This window comes from Rhinopithecus bieti, unplaced genomic scaffold (assembly GCF_001698545.2).
Source record: "Rhinopithecus bieti isolate Rb0 unplaced genomic scaffold, ASM169854v2 scaffold_26504, whole genome shotgun sequence".
NCBI classification, from domain to species: Eukaryota; Metazoa; Chordata; class Mammalia; order Primates; family Cercopithecidae; genus Rhinopithecus; species Rhinopithecus bieti.
The window spans coordinates 186,657-202,624 of record NW_016812891.1 but is presented as its reverse complement, the minus strand read 5'-3'; the positions used below and the strand labels follow the sequence as shown (position 1 = coordinate 202,624).

Here is a 15,968-nt window from a genome sequence, read left to right as displayed (position 1 = left end):
AAAAAATTAGCCGGGCGTGGTGGCGGGCGCCTGTAGTCCCAGCTACTCAGGAGGCTGAGGCAGGAGAATGGCGTGAACCCGGGAGGCAGAGCTTGCAGTGAACTGAGATCGCGCCACTGCACTCCAGCCTGGGCAAGAGAGCGAGACTCCGTCTCAAAACAAAAGAAAAAGAAAAAGAAAAAGAAAAGAATACCAGTTGACCATTTGAAAAATAAGCCTACCACGTCACACTAGCATTTCTAAAGAACAAAATCTCCCATTCTCCTTTTATTTGCCAGCTAAATATCCTTTTCTCCAATGCAACTTCCATGACAGCACAAGCATAATTATTAGCAGTGAGTAACTGCTGGGCCTACAGCCTGGCAGGTTGGAAAGAACTGGGGCTCAGAGGGACACTATCAGGTTCTAAGCTCTCTCTGACCTTGAGCAAGTAAAAAGACTTCCTGATACTTCCCATTTATTGAGACAAAAAGAGATCTAAAGATAAATCAAAATGTAGAAAGGGGTTTGAAATTAACAAGTAGGTAAAGATTTAAGTAGTCGTTTGTATTGAAAATCTAAGTGGATAAACCCCAATTTTTTATTTTTTATTTTTGAAACAGGTCTCTCACTTTGTTACCCAGGCTGGAATGCAGTGGTGCAATCACAGCTCACTGCAGCCTCAACCTCCTGGGCTCCAAGTGATCCTCCCACTTCAGTCTCCCAAGTAGCTGGGACATGCCATTATGCCCGGCTAATTTTTTATTTTTTGTAGAGATGGGGTCTTACTATGTTGCCCAGGCCATTCTTGAACTCCTGCGCTCAAACAAACTACTTGCTTTGGTCTCCCACAGTGCTGAGATTACAGGTGTGAACCACTGCATCCAACCCTAATATTCTCAACAATAGAAACATTTTTATTCTATGTACAAACATAAAAGGAGATAAACATGGAAAGTTACTTAAATCTTAGAAACATACCTATAATCACAAACTCCAGAGAATCTAGAATAAAACTTTAGGATGGCACGAGGCCAGATTCAATGGATTTAATTGTTAAAACTATAGACCAAACATTCCCAACCATGCCACTGTAATTATACAAGGTTTTCAGGAATATATATTTTTTCTTTTAATGTGCTTCATATTTTTTTCTATTTTGGTCAGTACATACTTCCTTTTTTTTTCCTCTAACACCAGTACCACTTGCCAACAACTTTCTTTAAAGATAAGAAAACCAGTTCTGTAGAATTTTATACTTAGTGAATGTTAGAAGCCTAGTACAATACTTGGCTTTGTTAACTGTTCAACTTTGTTAAGTGCTTATGTTGTTTTAGAACAATGTGTAACATGATTCCTGGAACTTGGCCTCTTCATATTTTTGTTCTTTGGTCAGTTTTGTAAAAAATTATTCAAGTAAAAGTTTCCAACTTATTGCTATATATTTTGAGCATACTATTTCTTTCGTTCTTTTTTTTTTTTTTTTGAGACGGAGTCCTCGCTCTGTGGCCCAGGCTGGAGTGCAGTGGCGCGATCTCGGCTCACTGCAAGCTCTGCTTCCCGGTTCACGCCATTCTCCTGCCTCAGCCTCCCAAGTAGCTGGGACCACAGGCGCCCGCCATCACACCTGGCTAGTTTTTTGTATTTTTAGTAGAGACGGGGTTTCACCGTGTTAGCCAGGATGGTCTCGATCTCCTGACCTCGTGATCCACCTGCCTCGGCCTCCCAAAGTGCTGGGATTACAGGCTTGAGCCACCGCGCCCAGCTTGAGCCTATTATTTCTTAATACTTTCCCTGACTGCAAGTCATCCTTTTCTCCATTCAAGTTATATTAAGTTATATTCTTATTAAAATTAGACAATGATTTCTGTAGTTATTTAAATGTAAAAATTTTTCATTTTCCTGTAAGACTTGTGTTTATAGAAATTTACACACCTATTCTTTAAGTACTTCTCAGAAGAATACTTTGCTTCCTTCACCTTATTTGTAGCTGCCGTAGTGATGCTCTTTCCCAGCAGATGTTAATATGCAGAATCTGGCTAAATGTGGAGGTAAGTAGAGGAGGCTGGTGAGAACACACGCATTCCTTACACGCAGGGATGCCTGGGCTGCAAGGAGCACATGCCGACGTTTGGCAGACTACACACATAGCAGGTTCAGTGCCTCATCACTCCCCAGAATAAATACTGATCCAGGCATCAAATGCTGATCTGATGATGCTGGGACTCAGTGTGAAAGATGAATAAACGGCCGGGCGCGGTGGCTCAAGCCTGTAATCCCAGCACTTTGGGAGGCCGAGGCGGGCGGATCACGAGGTCAGGAGATCGAGACCATCCTGGCTAACACGGTGAAACCCCGTCTCTACTAAAAAAAATACAAAAAACTAGCCGGGCGAGGTGGCGGGCGCCTGTAGTCCCAGCTACTCGGGAGGCTGAGGCAGGAGAATGGCGTAAACCTGGGAGGCGGAGCTTGCAGTGAGCTGAGATCCGGCCACTGCACTCCAGCCCGGGCGACAGAGCGAGACTCCATCTCAAAAAAAAAAAAAAAAAGAAAGATGAATAAACTTAGTATTACATACAATCTTTTAAAACTTGCTCTCAAACACAGCAGCTCTGGGTAGATTCAAATAAGGGATTCACAGGCTCCTTATTTTCTCCTAGGCTCTGGCACTGACACTTAATAAGCCAGTGACAGTTTAGATGTCTATATTGCTTTTGTTTTCTTTAAGGAACTATATCACAAATATATAAATACATTTTATAATATCACAGGCTATAGAAGAATTAACCTTCTATGAGTTAGTGTATGTACATGAGAGCAAAAGATTCCTTTTGCTCTTACCTTTCTCATTTCTATCGAGGAGAGCATTGCTGGAGAAATGTCAGTTTAGGTTTTGCTTAAGAATATTAAGTGTAGCTCAAGAGGAAACAATGAGCTGCACCTGACTAAGAGAAGGCATCTTGGAGGTGGACATATAATTGACGTTCCTAAAGTTTAGTCAATATAAAGTCTCCAGACTTTCAGAGCCTCTGGCTGGGTACCCAGGACAGAAAACAGTTGGCAACAGAGTTCTGTTGGCCCACCAAAAACTAAAGGAAAATGTCAGGCCATAGAGCAGGTGGCTGGATTCTTCTGAAGCACACAGAGGCCGGTGTCACTTCAAAGTGCTTCACAGGGAGTCTGTCAGCCTTCTCCATGGCACATGGTTACTCTCATTTCTGCCTGATGGAGAATCGGGCATTTGATATGTTCATACTCCGTGTCACAGTCTAGATGAGACTGAGTACGGAGCCTCTGATCATTTACTTAGGCTGGGAAATTGTTAAGTATTTGGATATTACTTTGGAAATAGCTTAATTTGGTAAAGTATATACCCTCATCCCAAGATATCTTCAGGTGAATGTAAAATGCTAAAAAGGAAAGTGGAGCAACACTGATCCAGTTCATTCTACCTGAACTGGAAGAGGAAGCATACGCAGACGGATGGATAGGAAAGTCATTAATATTTCTACGTTACAAAAGTAACTCATGAATATATTTTTAAAAATTCAAACCTTAGAGAAATGTACACAGTAATATATGAAAGTCTTCCTACAACGTCTTCTCACCCTCAACCCATGCGCGTTCACCTCCTCAGGAATCAACACTTCACAGTTGGGTTTGCATCCTTCAGAGCGTTCCTGTGCACATGTGTGTGTCGTCTGGGTTGTCTGCTTTATGTGCATGGACATGATGTCCATGCTTCAATACATCCATGTCACAGAGAAATATGACACAATGGAAAAGTGATCTAAATTCCAAGTTTTCAATTCTTTCATACAAAGTTTTAACTTTCAAACCTTTGAAATATTCTCACCCTTCCAAAACACTTACATATTACATTAAAGACACAAATCTGTAGTAATTTAATGGTGACTAGAAACACAGGCCTATAAGGTTAAGAAAATAGTAAAAAGATACCACGATACACGTAGCCTCTCCTGTCCCAATAAAGTATATACTCTGGGAACTTTTGCCAAGCTTTTCTTTAACCATTATTATTCTATGTAATGCATTTCAATCATCTCTTCTGGCAGGAGCAGTAGACTTGACTCAACATTTATTTTTTATTTTTATTTTTTGGAGACAAAGTCTTACTCTGCCATCCAGATTGGTGTGCAGTGGCATGATCACAGCTCACTGCAGCCTCAACCTCCCCGGCTCAAGCAATCTTCCCATCTCAATCTCCCAATAGCTGGGACTACAGGTGCAGGCCACCATGTCCAGCTAATTTTTTAAGTTTTTGTAGAGATAAGGTCTCACTATGTTGCCCAGGCTGGTCTTGCATTCCTGGAGTCAAGAGATCCTTCTGCCTTGGCCTCCCAAAGTGCTGGGATTATAGGCATAAGCTACTGCAACCAATCACTCAATATTTAGAATTATTCGGTTGAAAATACCTAGGACCCAGGACCTTGATGGAAGTTTAAATTCAGAACTCTTCAGCCAAACTGTGAGATAAATTCCTAAATTCTTTGTTACCTATAAGCAAAGATTCTAATTCAGGATTAACTAGGGTCTCCTTTCTTGAGACCTATTCCAAATCAGGATCTGCTTTCAGTATTTAATGGAATAGTAAAGCATAACAAATGCAAGGATTTATTAATCATCCAGTCTGGGCTAGGCACTTTATATAACCTGCCACCAAGAATGAATCCTCACCACATCCCTCTGTTGGTTCTCAAGTTGGTGGTAGAACTGGGGTGAACTGGTGTCTCACTCCAGAGCCTGTGCTCTTGGGCTCAGCAGCCTCCTAGACTGGAGATTACCATGATCTGAAACTAGACCATGTGGAAAGGCTGTGAAGTGTGTCTGTGTCACCAGTGTTCTAGGCCTGGCTGCTACTCAGAACTGGCTTCCAGGGGACAAGGAGGGAAGAGTTGTCACAGCCCCATGAGGTTGAAAGATGAAAGCAGGGAGCAGGTGTGTCTGAGAAAACACATCACCAATGAACAGAAAGAAGGTAAGCCCAAGAGCATTCCAAGCCTTAAAGGATGGGCCAAAAGGCAGACAGCCAGGGACAGAGAAAGAGGAATAAACAAACAGGCAGAGCTGGAGTCAACTGCAGCTGAGAAAAGTCAAGAATCAAAAACCACACTGTGTGTTTGGGAAGTTGGGGCAGGGAAGCCAGGAAAAAGGAGAGAGAGAGGTAGTGAATAAGGGAACGAGTCCAGCATCCTGCATGGGTTAGGCCTGTGCTGTGTCCTGTGCCACTGTGTTTACAAGGTGGAGTCCATGGGTGGCTCCTCTCAGCCACAGGACACACGGAAGGGCTTTCTTTCTCCTTCCCAGGCTTGTTTGAAATGCAGCTGTCACACCTGTGACTCAGCAGGTACTACTGGCTGCCACAAATGATGCTCCACATTTGGATGAAAAAAATTAGATATGGCCTAACAGAAGCCAGATTGTGGCTAAACTTTCATCTAAAGTGAAATATTTGACCCCCAATACTAACTTTTTTTTTTTTTTTTTGAGACAGAGTCTTGCTCTGTCACCCAGGCTGGAGTGCAGTGGCCGGATCTCAGCTCACTGCAAGCTCCGCCTCCCGGGTTCACGCCATTCTCCTGCCTCAGCCTCCCGAGTAGCTGGGACTACAGGTGCCCACCACCTCGCCCGGCTAGTTTTTTTGTATTTTTTTTAGTAGAGACGGGGTTTCACCGTATTAGCCCCAATACTAACTTTTAACTTACTGCTGTGTAAATGCAGACCAACATGGGACAAGTTAGGAAAGGCTATATTTTCTTTTGTAAATTACTGGAAACACTCAGGTATTAAAATGCGCTCCAAAAATGTTACAGATAATCTGTCTGCCCTATCTAGGGTAGGAGGACATTCAAAAATTGTTTTGGAATAAAATGCTGATATATGAAATATATCATGAGTTTATCTATTACAGCACCATAGTCCATCATCTCTCACCTGGACCTTGAATTAACTGATCTCCTACCAGGTCTTCCTCCCCTCTTGCACTCTCGTTTCCCTCCCTGTAATCCATCCTCCACACACAGAATAACCACAGTGACTTTAAAAACATAAAATCAGACCTATGTCCTCCAACAAAGGTCCACTACTCTTTTTTTTTGGTCTCACTCTGTCACCCAGGCTGGAGTGCAGTGGTGCGATCTTGGCTCACTGCAACCTCTGCCTCCTAGATTCAAGCGATTCTGCTGCCTCAGCCTCCCCAGCAGCTGGGACTACAGGCGCGTGCCGCCAAGCCCGGCTAATCTTTTGTAATTATAGTAGAGACGAGGTTTCACTGTGTTTCGATCTCCCGACCTCGTGATCCACCAGCCTTGGCCTCCCAAAGTGCTGGGATTACAGGCGTGAACCACCACACCTGGCCAAAATCCACCACTCTTAAAGCAAAGTCTCTTCATCTTTGCTTTCAAGGCTCTGTCCAATCTGACCCACTCTAACTTTCCAGTCTCTTCCCATGCCACTTTCCTGTCTTCTTGGGCTTCCAAACACATTCGGCTTCTTCCTGCCTCAGTCTTGCTTTAGGAACTCAGGGACCATGTCTGTCTCGTTTGCATCAACCCTAACGGCATCTGAGCTGGTGGTTGGGGCACGGGAGGCACTGAACTTTTTGAAGGAATGAAAGCTGAAAGTCTGTAGTGCAACAAATGTCCATTAGAGGGCTCCCTTGACACTAGAGAACAAAACTAAATGTTAGATGAGGACGTCCACAGTGAGGTATTGACAAAGTGATCATGACACCATAAATACCTTTTTAAAAGCAGCACATTACCAACTCTCTTCACTTCCTTCCCGCTGTGTGACCAGACTGTCCTGCGACTGCCTGGATCTCTATACACACAGACACCCATGATGAGGTAGCCTTTCTGTTCCTCTGTTCCTCAGTGTTCACATCTCTAAGTGGAAATAACAATGGTACCTCCTCTCTTAAAGGGCTGGGACAAGGATCAATGAGATAATGCATGTAGAGCCCTTAGTTCATTGTCTGGCACATGAAAGTCCTCAATAAATGGTTGACTGTTATTACTTCAAGTCAATTAATGGAAGTTAACTTTATCTGTAATGCCTTTTCCAATCATTTTCCTGTGTCCAAATTTCACCTCTTTTTCAAGGCACTGCTCAAACACTGCCTCTCATGTATAATATAATTAGACAGGCTTAATCCCCAAATCCTAAGGCCCCCCTTGTGGCTCACCTTTACCTTCCTTCCACAGCCAAGCATTTGGACAAAGTTGTCTATATTTCCATTTGTTCAAATGATCATGATCAATTTTCTGCACCTGCACCTGCCATCCACTGAAACCACTCTCTGTAAGGTCACTCATAGCCTCCCTGTTCTAAATTCAATGAAAACCTTTCAGCCTCTTTGTCACTAGCTACTGACACTGCTGACCAGTCCTGCCCCTAGAAACACTCTCGTCCCTGTTTTACCCCCTGCCTATCTGGCCACTCCCTTTCGGTCTCCCTAGTCCTCCACTTCCTTCATGCAGCCCATGAATGCCAAACTCACAGGCCTCTTAACCCACAGGCCTCTTATCCAGACTCTTCCATGAGTTCTAAACTCAACTTGGCTTTCCTACAGGCATCACAAACTTCACGTGGCAAAAACAAACTCATCACTGCGGCAAGGGCAGGTAGGTTGGGTGAAAAAAATATTTTTTAATTTAAAAAACCCAATTCATCATCATACTTAGATCGACTGCATATTGATCTTGATAAGATGGAAAAATCATCTACTCCATTACCTGAGCCACAAATCTCAGATCCAGCCTAAGTGGCTTCATCAAATTTTCATTCTCTATGTCCCTAGCTTATTCCATTTGATCTCTGTATCTCTGCCTTGGTTCTTCCTGCCTAGATGCCTAGACTACTTTAAAATAGTTTCCAACTAGTTCCTGGACCTCCACTCTTTTTTTCTAAATTTTAGAGACATGGTGTCACTCTGTTGCCTAGGCTGGAGTACAGTGGCATGGCCATACTCCCCTGTAACCTCAAAGTCCTAGGCTCAAAGTCCTCCCAGCTCAGCCTCCTGCATAGCTAAGACTATAGGCATGGGCCACCATGCCTGGCTAACTTAAAAAAATTTTTTTTTCTTGTAGAGATGAGATCTCACTATGATTCCAGGATTGTCTCAAACTGGCCTCAAGTGATCCTCCTGCTTCAGCCTCCTAAAGTGTTGACATTACGGTCATGAGCCGCCATGCCTGGCCGTTTTTAAAAATAGCTTTATTGAGATATAATTCATATTCTATGAAATTCACCCACTCAAAGTGTACACTTCAGTGAGTTTCATCACTATCTAATTTTATAACATTTTCATTACCCTACAAAGAAACCCAGTAGCAGTTACTCCCCATTCCCTCCTTTCCCTAGCCCCTAGAACCACAAATCTCCCTTCTTTCTCTATGGAAAGAGACAGAAATTCATATTCTGGACACTTCATATAAATGGAATCATTCAGTATGTGGCCTTTTGTGACTATCTCAACTCTTGTCCCCTCCTCCACTCCATTCCACTCTTCACAGTTACCAGATTGATTTTTTTGTTGTTGTTTTCTGAGATGGAGTCTTGCTCTGTCACCCAGTCGGGAGTGCAGTGGCACAATCTCAGCTCACTGTAACCTCTGCCTCTCAGGTTCAAGTGATTCTCCTGCTTCAGCCTGCTGAGTAGCTGGGATTACAGGAATGTGCCACCATGCCTGGATAAGTTTTGTATTTTTAGTAGAGATGGGGTTTTACCATGTCTAATCTCAAACTCCTGGCCTCAGGTGATCTACCTGCCTCAGCCTCCCAAAGTGCTGGGATTGCAGGCATGAGCCACCACACACAGCCAAGATTGATCTTTATAAAACGCAACTCAGGCTGGGCATGGCTCACACCTGTAATCCCAGCATTTTGGGAGGCTGAAGTGGGTGGATCATTTGAGTTCAGGAGTTCAAGACCAGCCTGGACAACACAACGAAACTCTGTTACTACAAAAAAAAAAAAAAAAAAAATACGAAAATTAGCCAGGCATGGTTGCATGCACCTGTAGTCCCAGTTACTCAGGAGTTTGAGGTGGGAGGATTGCTTGAGCCTGGGAGGTTGCAGTTGCAGTGAGCCGTGATGGCACCACTGTACTCCAGCCTGGGAAACCTTGCCTCAAAAAACAAAAAAACACCAACCCCCGCCGCCCCAACTTATGTCACTCTCTGGCTTAAAATCCTTTAATAGCTCCTGGTAGGTTGCAGGATAGTGCTCATGTACATAACGGCCCTTCCCAAGCTGCTTCCTGTCCATCCCCCCAACCAATCCAACCACTATTCTCCCTTTATTCCATTCAAACATTCGTTTCCCAGATATAACATCCCATGTCACACCTCCACAGCTTTCCCATGTGTTTGTCTTTGCTCGGAGCATGCTTCTCTGTCTTCCTTATCTACATACTTGGTCCTCACTTCTTAACTCTACTCAGACCTCGCTAGTGACTCAGATGCATGGTGCCTATGTTGCCATGGCACCCATCTAGCAAACCCGTTTTTAAAGCTGCAACACCACTTTATCTTCTCCCATGAGACCATTAGATACTAGCTGAGGGCACGTGTCACTTAAGTCTTCAGCATTTAGTTAAGTGTGTGACATGAAGGAGTCACTTCAATACCTGTTCTGTTGATTGTCAGTAATGATCTTGGAATTAGCATTTGTTTATGCTCACCCCAAAAACACAGGAGGCAATTTGCAGTAAAGAAGCTCAAAAGTCACACACACAACCAAATTTCCTAAGACATGCAAAGGGCACAGGATCTGCACATGACTATGAGAACTACACCAAAAAACATTCTTCATAGAAAAAGCAATGGACGAAAACCATTCTGGTTTGGTGGAGTTCCATGACAAAACAAAGAAATTGTTTCATTACCAATTTTTCATGTTTAAAACCCAAACTAATAACTGACTTTGTCCTTGAAAAACTGCCTAAAGAAGTTATGTTGTAGAAAATATTTCTCATTTTTATAGAAGAATTTAAGCCACTTTGGGAGGCCGAGGTGGGCAGATCACCTGAGGTTGGGAGTTCGAGACCAGCCTGACCGACATGGAGAAATACCATCTCTACTAAAAAATACAAAACTTAGCCTGGTGTGGTAGCACATGCCTGTAATCTCGGCTACTTGGAAGGCTGAGGCAGGAGAATCCCTTAAACCCAGGAGGTGGAGGTTGCGGAGAGCTGAGATTGCACCATTGTACTCCAGCCTGGGCAACAAGAGCGAAACTCCATCTCAAAAAGAAAAAGAAGAAGATAAAAAATAATTTAAGCGTGTAAGTACATTTAATGAGCCATCGGGTGATGAGAGTATTTTCTGATAGGTGAGAAGTGTAAAAAAGTACCTGTAGGTAAACCTTCTTCACATCAGGCACATAATCTGCAATCCGGCCAAAGAGTAGTCGTCCAACTCCTGAAGTGATGCCAATGCACATGAGAACAACCTCTTTATTTTTTTCATCTTGAAATCTTTCATTTACATGTTTCATCTGTAGGCCAAAGAGAAAGAAACCACACTAAATATGGTAGAAAAACTTGGCAAGTTTGAGGCTTTGCATCAAATGCATTTGCTTCTCTGCAATGTTATGGGCTCTCAACTTTTTCCAAATTCGATATTTATGAAATTTGTCCTGTGATAATTTTTCATGAAAACATATGAAAAAAATTTAACATGTTTTAGTTTTCATTTTAAAAAGCATTTTTATGGCTGGGCACGATGGCTCATGCCTGTAATCCTAGCACTTTGGGAGGCCGAGGTGGGTGGATCACCTGAGGTCAGGAGTTCGAGACCAGCCTGGCCAAACATGGTTAAACCTCATCTCTACAAAAAATTCAAAAATTAGCCAGGCGTGGTGGCACATGCCTGTAGTCTCAGCTACTTGGGAGGCTGAGACAGGAGAATCACTTGAACCCAGGAGGCGGAGGTTGCCGTGAGCTGACTGCACAACTGGACTCCAGCCTGGGCGACAGAGCAAGACTCCGTCTCCAAAAAAAAAAAAAAAAAGAGCATTTTATAAGAGTTTTTATTTTTCAACAAAGGGTTAGAAGCATACAGTTATAAGCTATACTGAGCCATTAGCTAAAGGAAGAGAACAGACATTTGAACATACCTATTCTCTCAAGGTCACCCAAGGACCCGTTATATTATCTGCTCCCTAAGAGACAGTTCAAGGGTCAATTCTGAAGTTTTATTTCTTCTAGGAGGACCTGAACCAAATTGACACCCCTGAAATGAGTTATAACAGAGCTTCCAGAATGAAAGCATAAGGTTCTCTACCTGTAAAGTTGCCTATTTGTGTAGCATTAGAACAGATTAAAAAAAAAAAAAAATGCAGGGGCAGCTTAACAGAGCAGTTAAAAGATAAACCACTGGAGAGGCAGACTGCTTGCCTTCAAGTCCTGGTTCTGTTCTTATCAGCCTTGTGGCTTTGAGTAAGTTCTTAACCTCTAGGGTTTCAGTTTCTTTGTCTGTAAAATGGAAATTGGAGTAGTACCTACTGCAGAAATTGGTTGTGAGGATTAAATGTCTGTGTAAAGAGCTTAAAACAGTGTTTGGCACACAGTTAATAACAATCAGATATTAATTTTAGCCTTCTTTTTTTCAAAGGACCTTTCTCCTCCATGTACAGTGTACATATAACAGAGACTACAGTGACCTGTGGGCCATAGATAACCCGTGAGCATATTTTGTTTGACGTTTCCATAATGCCCGACAATCACCATCCCCCACACCACACATGGGTCTCAGTTCTGGAAATCTGCAGGCAAATTTCCCACCAAATACAACTACGCATATAGTGCCCATGTGGCAGTGAATAGCCTTCCTGGATGATATCTCTTTAAAACCCTTCTCATTTTGCATTTTAAAAGCCCATTTATGTATCCCAACACCATCTCCTTTTTCTCTTCTCTTTCAAAACTATTAACTATTTTCCCTAACTTCTGTGTTTTCATACTGGTCCAGAATAATCCTCCTAAATATGGCTTTAATCTCATCAATTCCTTATTCAAAGGCGGCCCACTGCCTACATTTACACTCCTTAGTTTGGTATTCAAAGCCTTCCGTAATCTGTTGCTAATCCATCTCTGTACCTTTATTACCTACTGATCTTTGACTCAGAAGTAGAAAATTCATCTGACTTATAAGCCTGTGTTAAACAAAACAAAACAGTAGAAAATTAAATGTCTAAGGGCCCAGCGAAATAACACAAAAAAGTAAAACATGTTCACTGGAGAGAAAGGACATATATTTCAGTCGATTATTATCATATAGGTCTACCAATGTTGCCAGATCTACCTCTAGGATCCCTTTAATTTAAAAGAAAAGTCAGAAATCCGGATTTTGTGTGGAAATGTTGGCACCTAATTTAAATTTAGGACACTGTGTGATCCAGCTCTACAAAAGTCACACAAAGCACATCTGCAAACTGCATTAGGCCTGCTTTGATCTCAGCCCTAATCCCATCTGGCCCAGTAGGACAGGTTTATTCACAATGTCACTTAAACATGCCAAGATGTTCTTACCCATCTACATTTCTGCTGCCTCTTCTACCCTCTTCAACTTTCTAACTTCTTGTTATTGCCAAAAGTTTTCATTTGGCACCTGAGATATTCCGTGTTCCTACCCAGCCCTGTTAGTGTCTCTACACATTCTCTTAAGCAGACACTTCACGTAAAATTAGACATACCCACTCCTGTTTCAAAGGCACCTCAAAGTCAACAGGCCCCATGCTGAACTCAACTCACCCTCACAAATTGCCTGCCCCCCATTTCAGTTAATACACTACTATTAGCCCAACTACCCATGGCAGAAACTGACAGCTACCCTAGACTATTCCCTTTCCCTCTTCAAATCCGAGTCACCACTGAATCCTGATGATTTACTTTCTAAATCTCTCAGACTTGCTTCCTTGGGCCCACGTTCCTCATGGTATTTTAGTTCCGTTCTTATCACTCCTCACCGGGACCACTACAGCAGCCTTCTAACATGCTTCTTGCTTGAGCCCTCACTACTAAGACTCTCCCCTCTAACCTATGTTCCCTGAGAACACCAGGTTAGGTTCAAAATGAACCTGTCTCAAACAAACAAAAATAAGACACATTACTTAGTATTCATAAAAGACTGAATCTACCAGGCATCTTTTTTTATGAAACGAAGAACACCTGTCTGTCAAATGGCTATTATTCCTTATTAGTGGTTTCTTTTCCCCCCTGCTCTACTTTGTAATCCTTAAAAGCAATAATAAGGTGAAATGTTTGAGGTATTTTGAAAGAAGATAAATTGGGTAAATTCAAATTATGCTTAGGTGGGAACTTAGGTCTTCAACTAGAAGGGGCATTATTTATTTATTTATTTGAGATGGAGTTTCACTCTGTCGCCCAGGCTGGAGTGCAGTGGCGCCATCTCAGCTCACTGCAACCTCCACCTCCCCAGTTCAAGCGATTCTCCTACCTCAGCCTCCAGAGTAGCTGGGATTACAGGTGTGCGCCACCACGCCCGGCTACTTTTTGTATTTTTAGTAGAGATGAAGTTTCACCATGTTGGCCAGGCTGGTCTCAAACTCCTGACCTCAAGTGATCTGCCTGCTTCGGCCTCCTAAAGTGCTGGGATTACAGGCATGAGCCACCACGCCTGGCCTAGAAAGGGGCATTATTTAACTGAATTTTGTTCATGTCATGATTATTTAAATAAAGCAAGAACTTCAGCTTCTAATACTCCCTCCCTATTCCCACCAAAATCTGCAAACTAAAAAAGTTTCTTTGGTCAGTATGTGAGGGAATCTGGGGATGCTGGATCTCTGGATCCTTTCTCACTGAGGCAGTAGTTACCCAAGAGGTCTGGTACGTTCTACTTGTATTCTGGGCCATCCATGACTGCTGCTGTTTTATAAATTTCTGCCCATCTGTCATCCTCTGGAGACTGGCATGCCCTTTAGTTCAGCAGAAAGGGAATACAGGACAAAATGGATATTTCTAACAAAGAGTTGCAGAGATATGGAAATGCTGAAGAGATGTTTTCATACTTAATCTAATTTATTTTTTAAACCAATTCAAAGCTTATACTAGAGGCCACTGTCTACACAGGGGATAATATTATGTTGTAGAGCAGTTGTTTAAAGTTAACTTTAAAGATAAGTTAGACTTTATCTAAATGTATTAAGTGTCAGGAATTCATCTTTTTTTTTTTTTTTTTTTTGATGGAGTCTCACTCTGTCGCCCAGGCTGGAGTGCAGTGGTGCGATCTCGGCTCACTGCAACCTCTGCCTTCTGGGTTCAAGCGATTCTCCTGCCTCAGCCTCCTGAGTAGCTGGGATTACAGGTGCCCACCACCAAGCCTGGCTTATTTTTGTATTTTTAGTAGAGACGGGGTTTCACCATGTTGGTCAGGCTGGTCTCAAACTCCTGACCTCGTTAAACACCTGCCTTGGCCTCCCAAAGTGCTGGGATTACAGGTGTGAGCCACTGCACCTGGCCAGGGATTCATCTTTTATTTATGTTCTTAAACATCTGTTTAATTCTGGGTTGCACACTTCCAGGGGATTAACAAAACCCTGCTAATTGACATCTTCAACACTGACTGTGTCTGAAACATTTTTTCTTTTTGAGACAGAGTTTCACTCTGTTGCCCAGGCTGGAGTACACTGGCGCAATCACAGCTCACTGCAGCCTCGACCTCCTGGGCTTAAGCGATCCTTAGCCTCCTGAGTAGCTGGGACCACAGGTATATGCCACCACACCCAGCTAATTTTTAAATCATTTTTGTAGAGACATGGTCCTGTTATGTTGTCCAGGCTGGTCTCAAACTGCTGGGCTTAAGCAATCCTCCACCCTTGCCCTCCCAAAGTGCTGGAATTACAGGCATGAACCACTACACCTGGCCCTGGGTAACTGTTTCTGACCAGCCAACTGAAGGCAGGTTCCTCTCCCCTCACTAGAGCCCACGGACAGATTCTGTTTTTTGAGAGGTCTCAGGCAGTAGCCCAAGAAAGTGATCATCTCACTGGAATGGCCTCAGCCCTGGCCTCTCTCCTCTCCACCTCTCTTACAGGGGAGCCACAGTATAAGACATTTGGAGACATCAGATGGTGTTCTGGTGAAGAAGCTAAGGCAGAGTCCTCTAGCTCTCAGATATCAACCACAGAGGAAGTTAAATGGGTGGCCACAGTACAAAAGCAGCTCCAATAAAGCCGATGAACATGCATTAGAAACTCAAGCTTCTCATCACCAAATGGTTTCATGATAGAAGAATGCCCAACAGAAGGGAAGCCCAAATCACTTTATTTACAGACACCTGTGAGGTGCAGTGGTGGTACACATCTGCAAAGCAAGCATGCCATTGATCAAAAAGGTCCAATAATTACCTACTGTACTGTGTTCTAAGATTGTGTAATTTGGCCATGCCTTGATGGTCATTATCTTCCTCCTTTTAAGGGGGTACTTTTTGTTTAATGTCTTTCATGTAAGGTTTATGGAATTTATTAAATAAATATGATAAAATACTGGTGCACAAAAGTTAGACTATATATCTTTGGGGAGTCATAGTTTAAAAAGAAGGGGGATTACTGGAGACTCTTCAAACAAAAGTAACTATTTCTAACAGAGGACTTGGAGTAACAGCTGACTGACAACTACAAAGTGCTAACAAAGGCCGTATACAGAGGCCAGGAAAGCAGGGCAAAAACAGGCCCAGGGGAGGAGTGGAGACTGTGGGACTAAAATAATTACAACTGTCTTCTAGGCAGAACTGAACAAAGCAACCCCTCCACCCCCACCCAATAGTTATCATCCACTGCTGTTGCAGTTAACTATGCTCTTTGGGAGATAAGATTTCAGTCACCCAGTCATCATCTGTATTCGTTTATAATTATTTTGATTCATCTCTGTCCTTCCTCATCAGATACACATCATCAAACTGAAAAGAGGTGGACAATAGCTAGGCATGTACATTCATTTTATGT

At 42.8% G+C, this 15,968-nt stretch overlaps 1 protein-coding gene and 1 long non-coding RNA gene across 3 annotated transcripts in view; one reads left to right on the top strand and one right to left on the bottom strand.

The window, feature by feature from the left end:
- LOC108512064 (uncharacterized) overlaps positions 1-15,501 on the top strand; it is a 59,781-nt gene extending 44,280 nt beyond the window's left edge. For both annotated transcript variants that reach the window (XR_001880485.1, XR_001880484.1), the window contains exons 4-6: positions 1,970-2,030; positions 11,618-11,686; positions 15,059-15,501. This is a non-coding gene — a long non-coding RNA (uncharacterized LOC108512064). The remainder of the gene's footprint in view (positions 1-1,969; positions 2,031-11,617; positions 11,687-15,058) is intronic.
- SLC16A10 (solute carrier family 16 member 10) overlaps positions 1-15,968 on the bottom strand; it is a 142,304-nt gene that overhangs the window by 7,809 nt on the left and 118,527 nt on the right. The window contains exon 4 of the mRNA XM_017847101.1: positions 10,356-10,499. Within this exon, the coding sequence (XP_017702590.1) occupies positions 10,356-10,499 (144 nt within the window). The remainder of the gene's footprint in view (positions 1-10,355; positions 10,500-15,968) is intronic.